At 32.5% G+C, this 22567-nt stretch overlaps 1 protein-coding gene across 2 annotated transcripts; it reads left to right on the forward strand.

The window, feature by feature from the left end:
- Positions 1-38: 38 nt before the first annotated feature.
- On the forward strand, positions 39-22470 carry LOC145753963 (uncharacterized). 2 transcript variants are annotated; one of them, XM_082570518.1, is made up of 38 exons: positions 39-195; positions 1121-1230; positions 1437-1455; positions 1611-1708; positions 3652-3871; positions 4323-4363; positions 5242-5358; positions 5567-5614; positions 5926-6082; positions 6684-6710; positions 6915-6953; positions 7422-7472; positions 7825-8007; positions 8563-8745; positions 9089-9226; positions 9600-9734; positions 10002-10136; positions 10512-10781; positions 10998-11132; positions 11474-11743; positions 11917-12051; positions 12357-12491; positions 12670-13344; positions 13618-13752; positions 14485-14619; positions 15023-15157; positions 15602-15739; positions 16053-16187; positions 16513-16647; positions 17284-17418; positions 17790-17924; positions 18299-18433; positions 18851-18985; positions 19527-19661; positions 20032-20189; positions 20758-20980; positions 21482-21612; positions 22055-22470. In XM_082570518.1, the coding sequence occupies exons 1-38, from the start codon at positions 96-98 to the stop codon at positions 22202-22204; spliced, it is 5571 nt and encodes a 1856-aa protein (XP_082426644.1). In that variant the 5' UTR covers positions 39-95; the 3' UTR covers positions 22205-22470. The 2 variants fall into 2 exon arrangements, with proteins under 2 accessions (XP_082426644.1, XP_082426646.1); XM_082570520.1 differs by lacking the exon at positions 6915-6953.
- Positions 22471-22567: the final 97 nt, after the last annotated feature.

Consider the following 22567-nt stretch of genomic DNA (forward strand, 5'->3'; position numbering starts at 1 on the left):
TTTAGAGTTTAACATTTTATTTTTTATTTTAAAAGGTTGCTGGTTAACGTGAATAGTTATAGTTAATTGTCCACGCAGAAAGCCAACCTGAGAAGATGAATTGGGCGCTGTTATTAGGATTAATTTTAACTTTAAGTTTGGTTAATGGACAATACTTTGATGGAGGTAGCGACAGCGTGCTAGAATATGAAGGGGGTAAGTTGAGTTTTATTTAAAACTAATTTCGTATTAAGTTTAGGTTTTCTAAAAATTTTTTGTAATTTTTTGTATGGAGAATTTGCCTTTACCGTAATTTTGTTACTTGTATAAATGTATATACATTAAATAACGTTATCGGGGTAGTTTTAGCACTGGCAAATTTAAATATATTTGTATAGACAACTTATAGTCTACGATACTTATTTCTATCAAAAGCATTAGAAACTTCTAACCTAAATATTTGGGATTTTAAATAATTGATTTTGTAATTTTTTAAATATCTCGCTTATTGTAAATTTGATCTCACAATCTACATAAGATAAATATTTAAAATTTGTAAATGAACATTTGTAGTTAGATTTTAAAAGGTTTTCAAATAGCAAATTTTGTTATAGCGCCTATATGATTGCTTGTTTAGTTTATTCCGTTTTAGTTTGATCTGGGTTGGTTTATTTAGTTAGATTGTTTGCTAATAGTCTGGCTTTGTTTAAATAAATGTCGCAAATAGATTTGATCGTCAACTTGTGTAAAGTTTAAATATAAATTTTATTGTAGCAATATTTCACCCACACCGATATTTGCTTTAATTATAAAAGTATACGAAAATAAAAATACCAGTGTGGGGACCAAACCTAGGACCTTAAGCAGTGGGAATCGAACCCAGAAGCTTAAAGAATGTAAACCAACCAAAGGATTTTAAACAAAGTGGATTAAACCCAAGACCTCAGACAGTGGGAATCGAACCCTGGATCTTATGTTGTAGGTTTAAAAGCTTAGGTGGTGGGGATCAAACTCAAGACATCAACTTCTAAAGATCTAACCCAGAACCTCAGGCTGTGGGAATCGAACCTTAGACACCAAGTAGCGATGATTATACTTTTTTGAATACACTTAAACTAACCTTTACTAATATGTTTAACAGTATATGACGACGGGTATGGAGAATATGAAGAAGGGGACGATTACGACGATGATGGAGGAGATTACGGCGATTATTATGGAGAAGAAAACGGAAGTGGAGGATCAGGAGAGGTGAGTTGAAAGTTTTCTGAAATTTAAACAAAAATCAGAATTTTTTTTTTTTTTTTTTAACAAGCGACCGCATATTTTGTTTAAAATTAAAATTTTATTAAAGTTTGGTAGTTGAAATGATATAAGATATTAAATATATAACATAAAATATATAAAACTTTTTATTTTATTTTTATATATTTCATAACTTTACAATTTTTTTTCAGGAAGTTGCACCAGCTCAAGGTAAAACTTTTCACAATGTTATTATTTGATTAAAAATGTTTACTAAGATTTAAATTAAGGATTACTTTAGTCCATTGGTTTTATATGTTAGTTGTATTAACTCGTATTTTTATTAGTGCTAACATAATTTTAACCATTTTAATTTTACTGTTTAGGAAGTTATATTGTAACATTCAGGAACAGATTTAGGTCAGCTTTACTCAGTGAAACATCGAGGAAATTTATCAGACTCGCCCAGGAAATAGATGATGAGGTAAAATTAACTTAATTTGTAATTATAAAAACACTGGGTTCGATTCCCACTGCTGGCATGTTGTAGCATCATTGAGTAAGACCAGAGATCCTGGGTTCGATTCCCACTGCTGGCATGTTGTAGCATCATTAAGTAAGACCTAAGGTCCTGGGTTTAATTCCCACTGCTGACATGTTGTAGCATACTTAAGTAAGACCTATGATCCTGGGTTTGATTCCCACTGCTGGTATGTTGTAGCATCCTTAAGTAAGACCTAAGGTCCTGGGTTTAATTCCCACTGCTGACATGTTGTAGCATACTTAAGTAAGACCTATGATCCTGGGTTTGATTCCCACTGCTGGTATGTTGTAGCATTCCTAAGTAAGACCTGAGGTCCTGGGTTTAATTCCCACTGCTGACATGTTGTAGCATACTTAAGTAAGACCTATGATCCTGGGTTTGATTCCCACTGCTGACATGTTGTAGCATACTTAAGTAAGACCTATGATCCTGGGTTTGATTCTCACTGCTGACATGTTGTAACATTCCTAAGTAAGACCTGAGGTCCTGGGTTCAATTCCTACTGCTGGCATGTTGTAGCATCCTTAAGTAAGACCTAAGGTCCTGGGTTTAATTCCCACTGCTAGCATGTTGTAGCATCATTAAGTAAGGCTTGAGATCCTGGGTTTGATTCCCACTGCTGACATGTTGTAACATTCTGAAGTTAGGCTAGAAGTTTTGAATTTGATTTTTATTGCTGGCATGTTTTAGCGTCTTTTAGTTAACTCTAAGATCCAGGGTTTGATCCCAACTGCTGAAATGTTGCAGTATCCCTGAGTAAGACATGAGATCATAGGTTTTATTTTCCGCTGTTAAGATTTTATCGTTTTCGATTAAAACCGAGTTTAAACCGTTAAGATCTCGTCACTTGCTCAACTGCGTGGGCCATGTGTGTGGTTTTTATCTTATCTCAAATCTTAAACTAAAGTGGGCAAAACCGACTTTGAATTTCTAACAGCGATAAGTCAATCACATTAAAACTTTTTAATGCGTATTGGTTTATAAAGTTTAAATAACATAAGAAATACATACGTTAACTCTATGCCCAAATATATCAAAAAAATGATTTTTTTTTGGCGATAATGCAATAATTGTTTTTATAAAAACAAAACCTTCCTAAAAAAGTCAAATTATTAATTTATTTTGTCTACTGCGGAAATATTTGTATAATGCAAAACGTTTGTTGACAATCGATCCAAATTCTTTTCAAGTCTCAAGTTTTGTATAAACTTTGTCTACTTAAATTTAACAAACACTTGACTTACGACCTGTTGAGGTCGTATCGTATTTAAATTGGCACAAACACTAAATAAAACCCGGCTTTGCAAATCGCTTTGGTTGAAAACTGAGTCTTGTAAGTTTACTAAACTTTAACCCATGGCTTAAGTGCTTGACCTCGTTTCTAGAGCAGACTGTAAAGCTAAATTTAGTTTAACACGTTACCATTAACATATAATAAAGCTTAGAGTACGATATATTTATATGTCTAATTTATAGGCCTTTGCAATTTTAGGGTAAATTATTACTGGCAAATATTAGTTAAGAGTTACCACAATATCACGACAATCAAAATCCGAACCGTAGAGCTATTAATAAGTAAATCTTATATTATAGTTTTATATTAACGTTAATTTAAGACTGGGTCGGGGTAACTAATGTTACTCTATGTCAAGACTATAAAGTCGTTTAGTTTTATTAAATAAATAATGGCGAGAATTAAATCCGTTTGCTAAGCATCAAACAAAAATCAGCAGCTTGATTATCGGGCATTATAATTAATAATATTCCAAACTGCCACAGACAACTCAAGACTGGGTCGGGGTAACTGATGTTACTCTATGTTTAGGTCACATAGTTGTCCTTTTCACATTAAAAATAATATTTATTATAAATATTATTTTTAGCTGACAAGATATCTCCAAGATGAACTTGAAACTACACCGGATGATTTTACGGTCGCTGCTCAATCGTTCGAACCTGGAGACAACCCGCGGGATACTCGATCGATTGTTGACGTCACTTTCCAGGAGTACAGTTTACCCACTAAAGATGAGCTGGATGAAGCCATGCTCAACTGGCCCAATGTGGGAAGAATTAACAGCAAAAAAGTCGCCGATGTTACAAGTAAATACTTGTTTGTAAAAGTTTTTTGAAGCAATAAGTAATAACTTAACCGGCAGCATAGTGTAGTGGTAAGAACACTTGCTACACTACATAAGGTCCGGGGTTCAATTCCTACTGCTCTTGTGCTATAGCGCCATTGAGTAAGGTGCTATAAACGGTATAAACCCCTGCTAAGCCAGCACTTAATCAGCAGCTTAATAATCAGACAATTATAATCTCTATAATATCCCAAACTGCCACAGTCAATTTAAGACTGGATTAGGGTAACTGATGTTACTCTATGTTTAAGTCTTGCATTCGACCTTCCCACATCGAGGATAAATATATATCCGAAGAAAAAACTTATGCGTATGTATTGTTCTGCTTTTGAAATGGATTTGTTTAAATGCTTGTTAATAGTTAGAACTTAAATAATTTTGCTTTAAACTTACAAATTTTTATTTTATTTTAGTATCTGAAGTTTCGATTCCAACAACCGTTGCCACAACAACAGTAAGTTTAACAAACTTTTAGTTTTATTTAAACTAATTACACAACATTATGATACTATAACAGGCATAATCTTTGTATAATAAAGCTTAGTGGATGATATATATATATATGTGTCCAATTTAAGGGCCTACAAAATAAATAAAACTTCTGTTTGTGATGCGCAGGTGAATTATTGTGGACAAATATTAGTTAAAAGTTGTGACTATATTATGTAAATTAAATGCTGTCTATAGGGTGGGTTTTAAACTAAAAGTTTTATTAATAAAGGCCCACTGTTTAAGTTTTATTAACAACACTTATATTTCCATCTAATTTTTAAAGGAATAATGTATAGACATTGTACTTTAACAAGCCATATTTACAAAAAAGTGTATTTTAAAAATAGAAACAGTTACCTAAATTACCTCAGACTTGTGGTTAATTAAACAGGTTACCTAATTCTAATATATGAACAATAAACACATTCATAAGGAAGTTATAAATGGCTAGTCTATTATAACAAACTTATCTAATTTTTATAAATAAGGCTTTTTTAAATTTAGGTATTACTTTTTTTTAAATACAACTATTGTTAAAAAGTTTACATTTTGTTTATTGTATTTTAAATTTTGATTTTTTTTTTAATTTAAACCTTTATTTGATGAAGTGTTCATTTATTATACGGTAGGTCCTAATGGGTTTGGTTACCATGCCATAACATACTTTAAATCTCTATATAAACATTAATACTTTTGGTATTTTTTAAATCATTAAATTGATTTTGTCATTTTTTCCCATCGCATTGTTGTAATATTAATTGTATATCGTATTTATTATTTACTTTTATCAATGCGCGAAAAAGCAAAATAAAAAAAAAGTTTAAATTATTTTCTTTTTAGCCAGCAGTACCGGTACCATACGAAATAATTGTTGTCTATGAAAAAAAATTCCGTAAAAAGTTAAACAATCCCGATTCGAAATATTACATCACGGAGAAGAAGACAATTGATGAAGAAGTATTTTATTTTATTTTTTCAACATTATCATTATATATAATTTTATCTTTGATGTGGGAAGTTTGACTTGATAGTCGAAACATAGAGTAACAACAGTTACCTTGACCCAGTTTGGAATATTATAGAATATAACATAAGACCATTTTAGTACCTTAACTCTTGTACCTATATTACTGTTATCGATGTTTAATTTATTACTTTTTTACAGGTCAATTTTAATTTGTTTTTGACAAGAGTTGTAAGATCTGAGAATATTGTAAGTGAATTTAATATTCCCTTTTTTATCATTTTAAAATTGTTGAGTTAATTGGATTTATGGCATATTTTAAAAGTGTCAATAATTAAATAATCTTAAATGGATTTTTAACTTTTATATTTTTAAAAAGGTTTATTCTGAACTTGTCAAAATTCCTGTCAAAATTATAATTTAATTATTGACATTTCACATGATTTTATAATATTTATACAACCAATGTTAACACCAAACTTTGTTTATTTTACAACACAAAGAATGTGTTAATTCTAAAAGTTGTTATTCTGACTCATAACCCTCCTTAATTTTTAAAGGAGAACTTAGCTGTTACAAGTTTTAAACAAATGCCCGATAAGTCAACAGGAGCTATTATTTCGATTGAAGTCATCAACACACCGAAGTCAACCTTGGGCCGAGCTTTAAGCTCAATAGTCGGGAATTCTATCCAGGATTCTGATATTACACGAGCAGGTTCGTATTTTAGAATTGATTATTTTTCGCTATCTTAAAGCTACCTTACTTCTTACCGAGTTGATGTCTTTTTATTATAGTTATTTATTCTCAATGTGGAAAGGTCGACTTCTTAGCCTAAACATAGAGTAACATCAGTTACCCTGACCCAGTCTTGAGTTACCTGTGGCGGTTTGGGATATTATAGATTATAATTGCCCGATAATTATGCTGCTGATCAAGTACTGGATCAGCAGGAGTTTATATGTTTATAGCAACTTACTCAAGGGCGCTACAGCATGAGATCACTGGGGAGCAAACCCAAAACTTTATGTAGTGTGGGAAGTGTTCCTACCACTACACCAAGCTGCCGGTTCATGTTTTACCGAATTGATGTTTTATCGAAAACTAAATTCATGATAATTAAAAATGTTTTTTATTTCTTGATAAAATTTTGAATTAAATTTCGGTAAAATGTTGTTTTCATAAATTGGGTTTCGGTATTACCTACATTCGGTAAAATGTATTTCAGTAATATAGGTAAGTATTTAAACAACTTAATATAAAGCGAAGTTTTTACTATTTTTTTTATGTTTTACTAAATTTTAAAATTGTTTTACAGAATTCTACGTCGCTGATGAAGATGAAGGTGAAAAATTTAAAAAAATTTATTTAACTAAGTTACTGAAATTTGCATTGTTATGTTAATTTTATTTGATAAAAAAGCATGCTCGTGTATTATAACCCAGTATGATATAGTTGTTTACTTTTCTGCAAATCTACAAATTATTTTAACTAACATTTTTTAATTAACAAAATTTGCTAACATTAAAATTTAAAATTTTTATTAAAGTTATAGTTCCTGACATTATACCCACCCCTACTACTAGTGGTAAATATTTCAACATTTTCTAATTTATAAAACTTATCATTTAAAATGCATGCTTTTAATTCCATTAAATTTTACACATATTATGTAACTTTAGAACACTTGACTTCATTACATGATGTCGTGGGTTCAATCCCCACTGCTCTCATGCTGTAAATACGGTATAAACTCCTTTTGAGCCAACACTTAATTAGCAGCAGAATTATCGAGCAATTATAATCTATAATATCCCAAACTGCCAAATGCAACTTGAGACTGGGTTGGGGTAACTGACGTTACTTTGTGTTAAGGTCAAAAAGTTGACCTTTTCACACATTAAATAAATAAATCAATTTAACAAAATTAAACCTAATCGTTTGGGCACTTCATCAACCTAGCTTTAATAATTTTGGAAAAACTTGTTATTTAAGTTTTTGTAAATACCGTTTATGACGTGATTCAAACCTAAATATTTGTTGTTGTTTTGTTTAGTTGGGGGCAGAGGAGACAGTGGTCCGGAACCGACACCTCCAGATGTTGATGGTAAATTTTGTTACTTTTTTGATAATTAAAAAAATATATAAAATTATATTTTCTGCAGCCTTATTGGTATGCAAATTTTACTCATGCGGGTAATTTGCATTAAACTTCAAAGCTGAAAGCAAAATATGAAACGGCAAAGCAGGGAAATTTACAGTTACTTTTAAAATTAAATATTAAACGGTAATATATAAATTTTATGCATTTGGTAGGATTTGAACCAACGACCGTTTAGACAATGTTAATGTACCATAATTATGGATCTGCGGGGGATTAAACCTGAGTCCATACGGACTACGTCTATGAACTATAACCAATACATTAGTGAAGTTAATTTTTGTTATTTTTTTTCTAGAACGACCCGACCACTGTACTCAGCTCCGAAGTCCGGAAGGTGGAAGGATGGGTTGTGACAACACCAACCTCCTGGGATCAAGTTGTACGTTTTGGTGTAACGAAGAGTACCTCCTGCAGGGAGCCAACATCCTTGTTTGCGGAGATGATGGAAGATGGTCAGAGGAGCAACCAAGCTGCACTCGTAAGTGTTAAAGTTTTTTCCATATATAATAAAGCTTAGTGAACAATATATATTTATACATTTATGTCTAATATAAATACATGTGCAATTTTTAGGCCTAAAAAATTGATAACACTTTCTTTTATGGTGCGCTGGTAAATTAATACTAGCAAATATAAATTGAGAGTTGATACCATATTATGACAATTAAAATCTTGCTTATAGTGTGGCTATCAACCAGTAACTTTTAAATAGCTAAGTTTTACTTTGTGGAATGCACAATGTTTTCTTGTTATGCCAAGAAATAATTTATTAAATACCAAAGTTGGATATTTATATGTTTTATAACAATAAAATAAACGGTTTCAGGTTAATATGGTTGGGTAACATAATTTAAAATCTATTTTGTGGTTTGCTTTTAGTTTTGTCATTTATTTATTTCATGTAACATCTTTTTACAAAATCATAGTATACTAAGTACAAATGTTAAAGTTACTTTAAAAATCATTATCAGACATATTGACTTAAGCTCGCAAAATAATATTTTTAACTATTATTTTAAACTTTAACTTTTAGAAATCTTCTGTGAGCCAGCCTTTGACACCCTTACTAACGGAGGCCTAAAGTGTTCCAATGATAACCACTACAACTCCTTCTGTACATTTGAATGTAAGTCCGGGTATGAGATGATTGGATCTCCATCCTCGCTGTGTGAATCTAATCAGCAATGGTCGCATCCGATACCAACTTGTGAAATAAGTAAGTTAACTTTTATTGTCCTTACTACAATAATTTATAAAAGTTAATATCGACATTTAACCAACTATAAAATATTTTAGATTACAATTAAACTTATCTTTTTGTTACCCATATTTTTACTTATTTCGTTTATTTTTACACCAATATATTTTATGACACCTATTTCTTCCTGTAATATAATATTACACCTATTTATCTCTTGTTAAGTAAACTGTTTAAACGTATTACTTTACTAAAGGTTAATCAAAAAGTATGGCAACACCTAACATTTTTCAAAACTTGGCTAAAATTAACTTTTCCCATTTTTCTACTTTGCATAACTTATTAATCTTTTTTTAAACAGCCCCAGTTGACTGTGTGGTCGAGGAATCACCATGGTCTGAATGTAAGAACAACAAACGTACCAAGACCAGCACAATCGCTGTCCAAGCAGTGGGAGCTGGTCGACCTTGTCCAGCAACCTTGCCAGTACAAGAAGAAGGTATAAGTTTCTTGTTTTATGTGTATATATATTTTTTCGTGAAACACTTAGTTGAACCTGGCGTTTACTGATTGCCCAAAACATATTTTAACAGGACACCTTTTCCAAGTAAAAATTTAAAAACCTATTATCTAAAAGTAATTTTTGTATCATTCTAAGGTTGTAGATTTTAAGTCATTTTATTGGGAAGGGTGTGCTGTTAAATAAGCTATCCGTTAACGCCGTGCTCAAAGGCGAATCGTAAGGCTTTGTTATATTTAATGGAGTTTGGTTGCTAATACATTGTAACTAGATAACTTTCATTAAGACATTATTCAATACAAAAATCAAAACTTTTACTATATTAAGGATATTATATTACTTAAATATTTAGATTGTATTGATTGTCAACTTGGTTGGGAGGCTTGGAGTAGTTGTGAAAACAGTGTGAGAACTAGAACTGAGGAAGTTGTTGTACAGAAAATGGGAGCTGGGGCCGACTGCAGTGCACCACAAACCCAAACAGAAGGTAAGTTGTTAACATATAGTTTATGTCAAAGTCTGAAATATATTTTGTTTACACCATAACTAAGGCGTTAACATATAGCTTAAAACAAGTCAAAACAGCACATTTTTAGCCTTTAAAAATACAAACACTTATTACCTTAGGATGATAACTAAAAAAATATATGAACGTTTAAATTGAGTTGTTAACTTAAATGATGTAGGCCTTAATGTGATTTAGCACTGCAAGGTTAATAGTTTAACTTATAAAGTGCTTTACCTTATTACATAGCTTGTAAGAACTGCCAAGTTGAATACGGGGAGTGGGGAGATTGTAGTGATGGTCAGAGATCAAGATCTCAGATCATTTCAGTTCAACCTGTTAATGGTGGTACTGCTTGTCCTGACTTACAAACTGAAACCGAAGGTTAGTTTAAAAAAAATTGTAATATTAAAACTTTATTTCGTATATCCTTAGACCAATATTTTTTGTATTTTTATTGGGAAGGGTTGACTTTTTGGATATGTTTTAAGCTATCCGTAAACGGCAGGCTCAAGGGCCAAAAGTATGGCACTTTTGGGGTTAAACTTTAAAACTTTAGGCTCTAAATCTGATGCCATGACCGGTATACCACCCAACCTGAAAATAATTGGCCATAGATAACTTAGATTTGTCACATTTTAATGTTAAAACTAAGGGTTAAAAATTCTATGACTTTGTAGTTGTGAAGGCTAAACTTACATTGCTGGCATTTTTTAAGTCGTAACTTTTATTTTGCTAAAAAAAGAATTTTTATTACAGCTTGCGTTGACTGTGTTGTACAATGGCAAAACTGGACGGAATGTGCCAACGAGGAACGCCGTCGAAGTCAAGTAGTAGTTGTTCAATCTGTAGGAGTTGGCAAGGAATGCCCGCCTCTTAGTACAGAAACAGAAGATTGCATCGACTGCGTAGTGGATTGGTTACATTGGACTACATGTGCTGATGGTGAACGAACTAGACACGAACACATTCACACGAATCCTGTTGGAGCTGGTGCACCTTGTCGAGAACTTAGAACTGAAACAGAAGGTAATATAACTAGATTTAATTGTATTTAACTATATACTAAACCTGGATTAGTGTAGTAGGTGGGGAATTATATAGCTTGTAAAGTAAATTGGTTAGGTACTATATTAAAAGGCCAATAATATTTAAAGGCCAATCTTAAAAAGCCATTTTATGAAAAAATCAATCTCTTAAAAGAACAATTCAATTAATTTGAATATGTTTTTTTTAATCCTTTAGCTTGTGGAGATTGCAGGGTAGCTTGGGATGATTGGGAAGAATGTGAAGACGGAGAGAGAGTTCGATCCCAATATATTGACTCCGAACCTGTTGGTGCTGGAGCTCCATGTCCGGAGTTGCAAACTGAAGTTGAACGTAAATAAATGTTTATACAACTAATAAGTTAATATTTTTTTTAAATAAATATCCTTAATGTACCTAAAATGACCTTACAGCATAGCATAAGTGGCTGTTAATATCACATTATTTTATGTGATACTATAAACTAGTATAAACAGATAGATACTAAAAACAAATATTAACAGCCACTTATGCTATGCTGCAAGGTCATTTTAGGTACATTAAGGATATTTATTTAGAAAATATATTGCTATCAAGTAACTAACTGTTAATTGCTTTAGCTAGACTCTGCATTGTTTACATTTTGTCTGCATTGTTGTGTAATTTAAATATTTGACAAGATCTTACATGTGTAGCTTGTGTGGACTGCATCAAGCAATGGCAACCTTGGTCGACCTGTTCCAACGAGGAACGATCGAGATCAGAAGAGATTACAACCCCAGCAGTTGGAGCAGGGAAAGAATGCGCGCAACTTAGTACAGAAACAGAAGATTGTATTGACTGCGTAGTGGATTGGTTGCACTGGACTGAATGTGCTAATGGAGAACGAACTAGACACGAACACGTTCACACGAATCCTGTGGGAGCTGGTGCACCTTGTCGAGAACTTAGAACTGAGACAGAAGGTAATACACTTACACGTGTTTGATAAATAACTTTATATTAACTAAAGAAATTTATCTAATCTTGAATAATAAAAAAAGGACTATCGTAAAGCTATATATAAGTATTTAAACTAAAAGTTGAACGACAAGTTAATGTTTAATTTAAATATTATTTCACGAACTGTTTTTTCCAGCTTGTCAACATTGCCAAGTTGATTGGAACGACTGGAGCGAATGTAATAACGGAGAGAGATCACGTGACCAACATATTGTACAAGATGCCGTGGGCGCCGGTGATCCTTGTCCGCGGTTACAACATCAAACTGAAGGTAACAAAACAAAAATACCAGTGTTTAAATTATTTTTTGATGTACTAAGCCCAACTGAAAATTCTAGCTATAAAATTTTAAAACGCATTTTGAGAGTTCTTCAATAGTTAGTTGGTTTAACATTTATTTATTGAAAAATTAAAGTTGTTTAACTGTTTTATCATCTTGTTTAAATGTTTTGTAAGTTGACTCAAGCTATGTCAACAATATCAGAATTTTACAAACTTATAAAAATGTAGGCTAGTTGCTTGATATTATTTATCATCTTTGTTCTTTATTTAACCGAATGTATTTGAATTCCTTAGCTTGTGGAGATTGCAAGGTAGCGTGGGATGATTGGGAGGAATGTGAAGATGGAGAGAGAGTTAGATCCCAATATATTGACTCCGAACCGGTCGGTGCTGGAGCTGCATGTCCGGAGTTGCAAACTGAAGTTGAAGGTAACATTATCCACAAATATTAATTATAAAAGGATTTGCTTACATTTACACACTGCATTTTTTAAACATTTCTAAACACTCTTAGAATTGAAATTGCATTTGTTAAAAGTAAAACAAAAATAGGCTCATTTTTCGAACCTAGTTAACATGTAAGTAATAAGTTTAAATTTTGTTTTAGCTTGTGTTGATTGCGTGATCGCCTGGCAAGATTGGGGCGCATGCGCAGACGGTGAAAGATCAAGGTCTGAGCACGTCACTACCCCATCAGTAGGTGCTGGAAAGGAGTGCCCGCCACTTAGTACAGAAAAGGAATCTTGCATCGACTGTAAAGTAGACTGGCTCGACTGGTCTGCATGTGCAGATGGTGAACGAAGCAGGTCACAACATGTACATACAAATTCTGTGGGAGCTGGAGTAGCTTGTCCAGAGTTGCAGACAGAAGTAGAAGCCTGTGTCGACTGTAAGGTGGATTGGCTAGACTGGGGTTCGTGTGCTAATGGTGAACGAAGCAGGTCTCAACATGTTCATACCAGTGCAGTTGGTGCTGGTGCAGCCTGTCCTAAGTTACAAACAGAGGTGGAGGCTTGTGCTGACTGTAAGGTTGACTGGCTAGACTGGTCTCCGTGTGCTGATGGTGAACGAAGTCGATCTCAACATGTTCATACCAGTCCAGTCGGGGCTGGTGCAGCTTGCCCAGAGTTACAGACTGAATTTGAAGCTTGCATCGACTGCAAGGTGGACTGGTTGGACTGGGGTGCATGCGTAGACGGGAAACGCAGTAGATCTCAGCACATTCACACAAGTCTAGTCGGTGCTGGTGCAAAGTGCCCAAAGCTAAATACAGAAGAAGAAGGTAATAATTTTGTCACACATTCAATTGTATCAACCTAAGCAATCTTGTTTGCTAAGAAACTATATCCACGAGATGGTTGTAGAAAGGCTTATTTTAAATGGTATCCTTTAATAGTTGTTGTTCCAAGTTATACTTGTTTTTTGAAGACTTTTTAAAAAGATTTCAATAAGGTGTAGGACATGTAAAAGGGGTGTTTTTATTTTGGTTTAATACTTAATTTATTTACAAACTGATTTATATAAGGTTTTAAGGAGTTGTATTGGTTTTTAACAGCTTGTGGAGATTGCAAAGTAGCGTGGGATGATTGGGAAGAATGTGAAGACGGAGAGAGAAGTAGATCCCAATATATTGACTCCGAACCGGTTGGTGCTGGAGCTCCATGTCCGGAGTTGCAAACTGAAGTCGAAGGTTAGATTATTTACATATTAAGCATTACTAATTGTTAGTCCTTAAAGTGTTGGTTTTAGCTGCCTAATAATGACTAAAATTATATAAACATTATTTTAAGTTGTTTATGTTTTAACTTAATGTTGGCATGGACTACTCATAAATCCCAATATTAATAAGGATACAATTCCATTAACAATGTTGTGTTTTTAAAACTGTAATATTGTTTTTTTTGCAAAGGTTTTCATAAGTTCATTATCGCAGTTAAAACAGTTAAGGTTCTAAGGTTTCATAAGTTGTCTGGACTAAGTATTATTGACCAAAAAAAATTGTCTGATTACTTGCTTACAAGTTAAAAGCAAATGTGATTTAGGCACTTTTATTGTTGGTTAAGATAGAAACGATTTTTGCGATATAGATTTGTAAATATAGTTGTTAAACAATCTGGAACGTGAGCAGACTTTAAAAGCACTTGATTGCATTAAACATTCATGTTTAATTTATTTCATTTTTTTGCTGTTATGAATACATTTCGATATCTTGTTGTTTTGTTAAACAAATGTTAGACTAAGGTTAAAACTAAAAATTGTTAAAAAATTAAAACAATTTCATATGAATTCGTTTGGGTCTTATTTTTGAAAAATTGTCATTTTAAGACATTTAAAATAGTTCGTCTATTCATCAATTGCTTGTCAAAATCTTTATTGAAACCAAGGTCAACTTCTGTATTTTGAATTTACTTGATTTATTTAGCTTGTGGAGATTGCAAGGTAGCGTGGGATGATTGGGAAAAATGTGAAGACGGAGAGAGAGTTCGATCCCAATATATTGACTCCGAACCGGTTGGTGCTGGAACTCCATGTCCTGAGTTGCAAACCGAAGTTGAAGGTTAGATATTTTGTACCTAAAATATTTAGATATATGAGTTTTTAACGTGGCCCACTAACATTAGCCTATAGCAAAGTAGAATCTAGAGGAAAATAAGTAAATCGATTTTGTGTACTAAACTAAAGAAATAAAGTGTTTGAGCTATTATAAACGCCAGTCTTTTTTGGGATATTGGGTCATTAGTAAATTTCGAACACAAAACTTTTTGACCAATGGTTTGATGCCATGATCGGTATACTACAATAGCAAACAAACTAAAAAACGTGCAGTAGTCTTTTTTATGAGCTATGATAACTTTCTAGTGTAAATATTTTAGAAGGATCAACTATACATTACTTTAAATGTACATTGCTACCGCTTCGTTAGTATGTTGATGCCTTTCCTTTAATTTTATTGTTTTTAGCTTGTGTTGATTGCGCTGTTGAGTGGGGAGCTTGGGGTGAATGTTCTGACGGGGGAAGATCAAGATCGCAACACGTTAGCACGCCCACTACCGGTGCTGGAAAATCGTGTCCAGAACTGGAAACCGAAGTTGAAGGTACAGTTGCTTTTTATGTCATTTTAAGTATTAAATATTTATTTTAACAAGATAAAACATTAAATAAAACAAACATTAACATTAATACTACGATTTCTCATAACAGTTTTATATGTTATTTTAAATTTGTTTATTTCTCTTCAATGTGGGAAGGTCGACTGCACGACCTAAACATAGAGTAACAACAGATAGCTGTCCCAGTTTCGAATTGACTTTAGCAGTTTGGGATATTGAAGATTATAATTGCCTGATAAATAAGCTTTTGGTTGACTCAAGAGGTTATACCGTTTAAAGCGCCTTACTAAGAGGCGCAATAACATGAGAGCAGTGGGGATCGAACCAAGGACCTGATGTAGTAAAGTTAATTGTTCTGTCTACTACACCACACTGCTCCTGATTTGTGACATTCATAAGAAAAATTCTAACTAATCACTTATATTTCAGCTTGTAAGGATTGCGAGTTAGAATGGGGATCTTGGTCAACTTGTATCAACACAAAACGGAACAGAAAACAAGTTGTAGTCAACCAAGCTGTTGGAGCTGGTAAAGCTTGCCCAGATCAACCTGAAACACAAACTGAAGGTTTGATATTTTGTTTCATGTTTTTAACATAAAAGTTCCTCGGTAGTTAAATACTTGGTAGTATAGCTTGATAGTAAAAGGGTCTATCTTGAATAAGAATCGTTAGATTGAACTTTAAAATTTTATTTAGTTGGTAACTAATATATCTTTTAATATTAAATGGAAATAACTTTATACATGGTAAAGTTAAAACATAATGCTGTTCAGATTTTTAATAATTTTATATATATTGAAGTTTAGTGGACGATATATGAATAAACGTGTTTGTCCAATTTTGTAATGCATGGGTGATTTATTTCTTTTATTCCTTTAGCTTGTGGAGATTGCAAGGTAGCCTGGGATGATTGGGAAAAATGTGAAGACGGAGAGAGAGTTCGATCCCAATATATTGACTCCGAACCGGTTGGTGCTGGAACTCCATGTCCGGAGTTGCAAACTGAAGTCGAAGGTATGCTTATTAACATTTCTGCCTTTAAAAGTTTTGACTTTGAAGCTTTTTGTAAAACCTTTAATTTTATTTAACAACATTAAAAGTAAAACGTTATGGTAGCATTTTAAAGTATAAGTGCCTTTATTTAGGAAATTATTATAATCTTAGCTATTTTACTTTAAATCAGACCTAAAAAACCAAGGTTTTTAAGCTAACTACACTCTTTTAACATATTAAGTTTGGTTGTAATTTACAAATAGATATATAAATAATTGCTTTATCTAATATTTTATCATGTAACAATAGATGTCAAATTTTAACTGTAAACTTTCTATGTTTTCAGCTTGTCAGGATTGTCAACTAACATTGGCGGACTGGGGTAGTTGTAGTAACGGAGTAAGATCAAGAGATTACGTTGTTTCACAAGAGAAGGTGGGGGCTGGAAAGGATTGTCCTCAACAAGATCCAGAAACAGAAGGTTTGCGACTTATGTTAACAAGTTTTTAGTAGTTTTTAAATAATGTGGTGTTTTGTATTGGATTACTGGTTGATTGGTGATTATTTGGTTATTGTTTTTTTTAATTAGTGGTTATTTGGTAGTTATTGGTGGTTATTTATTTGGTTATTGGTTATTGTTTTTTTAAGTAGTGGTTATTTTGTAGTTATTGGTTATTTGGTGGTTATTTATTTGGTTATTGGTTATTGTTTTTTTAAGTAGTGGTTATTTTGTAGTTATTGGTTATTTGGTGGTTATTTATTTGGTTATTGGTTCTTGTTTTTTTTTGTGGTTATTTAGTTGGTTATCTGGTTGGTTATTTAGTATATTATTTGGTGGCTATTTGGTTTTTTATCTAAGTAATTGTTTGGTTACTTATTTGATTGTTTGGTTTTTTACTTGGTTAATTATTTAGTTACATCATTTTTATAGTTCTGTTAAATTATTTGTGACAATGTTTTTTGTTTTTGTTATTTGATTATAACTTTCTGCTTCAAATAGTCTAATGACCACTAATGTTACCCCGACTTGTTAAACAATTGTACAAGTCTGTTATAAGTAGTAATCTATATATTTAACTTACTTAAATATAACATTTTCTACTTCTTCGCATTTTAGCTTGTGTTGACTGCGTTCTTGCCTGGAGAGAATGGAGTCTTTGTACTAATGGAAGTAGATCAAGAACCGAATATATTGAAACTAACAAGATAGGGGAAGGAAAAGATTGTGCGGAACCAGAAACCCAAACCAAAGGTCGGAACTTTTTTTTAATTTTTCAAATCAACCTTATGGTACAAGAATATAGATTTCCTTTGCCACTGCTAGGACTTCAGTTTCAAATTGGTGGCCTATTTTAATTAAATCATAACGATCTGAGTCCGGTAGTATAGTGGTCATTACAGTGAACTACTGGCTCAAAGGTTTTGGGTTCGAGTCACACTATTCGCCACAAGAGCACACGTTTTTCTATTAAAACATAAAACCTAATACCTTAAGGTGAATTTAAAAAGTCTACATAACCATTGGTTTACAGTAAACAAAACAAAAACATTTTTGGTAATAATTAACAAAAATTAAAGTAATACTTTATATCTTGTTGTAAACTTTATTTAATTTTGATTTAGATTGTAACGACTGTATTGTCAAGTGGGCAGACTGGAGTAATTGTGCGGCAGGAAGCAGGGTTCGATTTCAATACGTTTCAGTACAACCGGTAGGTGGCGGAACTTCTTGCCCGGAATTGCAAAATCAGCGAGAAGGTAAAGTTGTTGTTAAAATAATATAGGTTAAATACTTAATGCAGTTTAGGGTAATTTTCTTTAAAGTTGTACTTTTGTACATTTAATTGTGGCGCTAGTTTACCAATATATATATATAGGTTATCTGTAACAACATCTTATTTCAATACTTAGTTATTTAGAACTAGTCGATAGTCTACCTTACTGTGGCAATTTTAATTGCCTTAATATGGTCAAAACTGATATTTGACCATGACAATTTACTCACGCAACATAAATGGCTGTTTTTCTTAATTTTGTAGGCTTATAAGTTGGACAGCACTTCGTATATTGTTCACTAAGCTCTATTATAAATACATGGATATAAATTTTAAAACTATTTTTTTATATTTTAGCTTGCATCGACTGCCAAGTATTATGGGGTAGATGGGGTTCATGTAAAGACGATAAGAGATCAAGAAAACAATTTATCTCAGTTCTACCAATCGGGGCAGGAACTGAGTGCCCTCCACTACAAAATCAAACTGAAGGTAAAAAAATATGCTTAACTCGTTTAGTTTTTATTACAGTGATTTTTTTATAACCAAGCCTTTAGTTGGCATTTTAATTCATAAAATGGTTAAAACTAAATAACATTTGTCCGACCACAAACAGCAAAAGGCCCACAAATTGGGCATACATGCATCGTTTACTAGGCTTCTTTATATACAAGGGTAACTGTTTATATATAGATATATGGTGAATGGCTTTGGTTTTCTACCTGTTTTGCTTTTATTGTTAACTTACATGTTAATATAAATTGTTTTCCTATATTGAACTGATTTAACTTATGACTACGCTAATAAAACTTCACCCTTAATTGAAAATATGTCAACAAAAGTGCAGTCAACAGCACTGTAATATAAATTAATTTTCGCAATATAAATTAAAGCTTTGATTTGTTTCAGCTTGTATCGATTGTGCGGTTACTTGGGGCGAGTTTGGGGATTGTACGAATGGAAGAATGAGTCGAACACAAGTCGTTGAAACGGAAGCTGTTGGTGCTGGAAGACAATGTCCACGACTTAAAACAGATACTCAGAGTAAGTTTAAGTTTGTTTTTACTTTATTAGGTTAATGGATAGCTTTAAAAAAAATTAGTTCTGTATAGGTTAAAAATCTTAAAAATTAAATTTCTGTTATGACTTACATTTATTAAAAAAAAGTAGAAATCTATACAGTACAAAATCATTTTTTCAAAACCTAATAATTATAGGTGGGGGCACATTTAAATAATTTTATATAATTTAACGTTTTGTCTGATAACTTTGTGTAATAACCTGTACTTGTAATAACCTATTATTGCCAGAATTTACATACAACCGTACATTTACTTCCACCACAAATATTTGCATATAATTTTTTTCAAATAAGGATCTAAACTACTAATTACAAAGCTTGTAAAAAGGTCACAAAGTAACTAAGAAAATGGCGTATTCGTATTACTAGGTTTACTTTATATTTAACAAACAGTTTAGGGAAACAATAAAAAAGTGTTTTAAATATTATTTTTTAATTTTTTTTAGTTTTATAAGTAATTAGTTTAAGAATATGATTACAATAACTTTATGCCATTATGTTTAGGTTGTGCGGACTGTAGAGTAGAATGGGAAGATTGGACAGCATGTAAGAACAACGTCAGCACAAGATCCCAAGTGATTGTAACACAAGTTGTTGGGAATGGAAAACCTTGTGAAATTCTACAAACTATGTCTAAACGTAAGTCAGGATTTAATAGTTAATGTAGGAATTTTGGGGTAACCTTATAACTAGATTTAAACTTTAGTTTGTGATGTATTTCTTAATATCACCAAAGCTGATCATAAATTTTAGTTATTAATTAACCCTGACCTAGCATTACGTTGTTGGTTATTTTTTAATTTTAGGTAATTTTTAGTAACTTTTTTTTAATTGTTAAAATTGTTAATTTATAGTACTTTTAATTAACTTTTAGTATTTTTAATTAATTTTAATTAACTTAGTTTTTCAAGGTTATTACTAATTAGTACAGAATAAAAATTCACTAAAATTCTTACTATCAGCATTACTGGTTAATCAATATTGAAATTAAAACTTTTTTATTTTTAAGCGTGTGTGGAGCCGGTGAAGACAAGCGTTCTGTGCCGTTATGTTCGAAACTTCCTTGGCCACGCTTCGCACCCGAGAATGCGAGATATTATTTTACTTGGTGACGAATCTGGTTCAGTTGGTTGGGTCAACTTTGAAAAAATTAAGAATAATTTCAAGGTTTGAAATTCTGAATTTGAGTTCAAGTTAATTTATAAATACTTATGGAGCCTTTTTGTATTACATTTTTGGAGCTCTATTAGCGTCGTCCGCCGGTTTAAACGGGTAGTACTAAAATAAATGCGAAAAGGGCGGAATGTACAAGGCAAGATTAGGGTAAGGTTATAAAAATTCCGCCTTTTTCGCATTTTATAACTTTACAGACGACGCTAATAGAGCTCCATAATTTTAACATTCATAAATGTAATCTAATTTAGTTGCATATATTACCGTTTTTCATACGACATCTTTTCTTTTAAAACCTCTTATAAGTTACCCAAACATAACACATCTATATAAGATAGAGCTTAGTGAACGATAAATGTTTATGTAGGTCCAACATATAAGCCTACAAAAAAAAAAAAATTAGTTTGTTGTGCATGGGTAAATTATCACATGCAAATATTAAATGAAAGTTGTAACCATATTATGACTATTAAAATCCTGATCATTGAACGCGCAATTAACGAGTGCCTTCTAAAAACTGAAACAATATTTTTACTTTGTTTAAATGTTATTTTTTAACAAGGCTGTGGCAAACAACATTAATGGTGGGATCGGAATTCAAGAGAACCAGATTGCAATGATGTCATTTGCAAGATGGGCTCGTATGGTGTTTCCATTCGACAAATATCTAACTGCTCCGGGTTTAGATGGGGGAATAAGTCGAGCTATTTACAGAGGTGGACATCGATCTAAGATTGGTCAAGCTCTGATTGAAGCTAATGCATGGGTTTTCCAACAAGCAGAAGGTGAGAAATTGTAAATTGTGTATTAAAAAGAAAGCTAAATTTTATAAAGTTGATCTTTTAAGAATATATAATTAATGCTTTACTTGATGCAAAGAATTTCATGTATTTTTTTGTTGGTTTTACAATTTTTTTTTATTTATTTATCCTCGATGTGGGGAGGTCGACTTCACAACCTCAACATAGAGTAACATTACACCAACCCAGTCTCAAATTGCCGTTAGCAGTTCAGGATGTTATAAATTATAATTGCCCGATAATTAAGCTGCTGATTAAGTGCTGGCTTAGCAGGAGTTTATACCGTTTGTAGCGCCTTAACCAAGGGCGCTACAGCATGAGAGCAGAAGGGATCGAACCCACGACCTCATGTAGTGAATACAAGTGTTTTGGCCACTACACCATGCTACCAGTAAAGATATAACTTTAAGGGTCACTTTTTCATGTTTCAAAGTGCAAGAAATATTTTACCAGTTTATAAATAAAACAATGTTTCTTTATGTGAAGGTATGCGAAGTTTCCCTGGAAGGAACGATTCAATAACTCACGAAATATTGATCGCTACAGACGGTTGTAGAACCTCGAAGGGTCACTACCTTAAAAAGGGGTTGAGAACTCTTAAGAAAAGAGGAATCAAGGTAACTTTAAGTAAAGTTTAAGTTAAATTGTACAACAACATACACATGAATAAAAAAAATAAAACTACAACAAATTATAAATGCTTTGTAGCTAAAAGTATATAGTACCGGCAGCGTGTTTTGGTGGTAAAAACACTTGGGTTTAACTGCTCCCATGCTGTGGCACCCTTGAGTAAGGTGCTATAAATGGTATGAACTCCTGCTGAGCCAGCACTTAATTAGCAGCTTAATTACCGGGCAATTATAATCAATAATATTTCAAAAAAAAACTTTCACAGGCAAACTTGATACTGGGTCAGGGAAACTAATGTTACTTTATGTTTAGTTTGCGCGTTCGACCTTCCTACATCGAAGATAAAGATATATATACAAAAAAATAAAAATAACTTATAGTTGGTGTGAACTCGTAGTTGAAATGTAAATCTCTGATATTTTGTTTCAGTTGTCTGTGCTGGCTGTGTATACCCATGATCCACTTTGCCAGGAGACAGTCCGAGCCTTGGTCGATGATCCTGAAGACTTGTACGAGGTCGGGTCTTGGTCTGAACTTGATCAATTCAACCAGGATATAGAAGCTGGTTCTTGCCAATAATTAGCTGCGTTCTTAGTTAAAATGCTACCAGTGTGACCAAGCAGCTATTATATAAAATACATGACTTAAAGCGTCATACCTTAAAACAAATCGCTTAACTTTTTATATTGTTTATGTAATATTTTTCAGCTTTCAGCTTAAGTTCATCTCCCGTTTGTTAATCAAACATTTCTAAATTAACAACTATATACACAGGCAACCGCCTTCTAATGTAGTTCTTACCGTTTTATCGTTCCTTTGCAGCATATTATAATGTACATATTGTATTACTGTATGTGTTGATGTTAAGTGTTCAATATTCATGTGCACGTGGCCTGTTTTAAACGCTTTAAGGTCGCGCATATAGTATTTACTTACAACGCA

Source organism: Corella eumyota, chromosome 5, assembly GCF_963082875.1.
Source record: "Corella eumyota chromosome 5, kaCorEumy4.1, whole genome shotgun sequence".
In the NCBI taxonomy this organism is placed as follows: Eukaryota; Metazoa; Chordata; class Ascidiacea; order Phlebobranchia; family Corellidae; genus Corella; species Corella eumyota.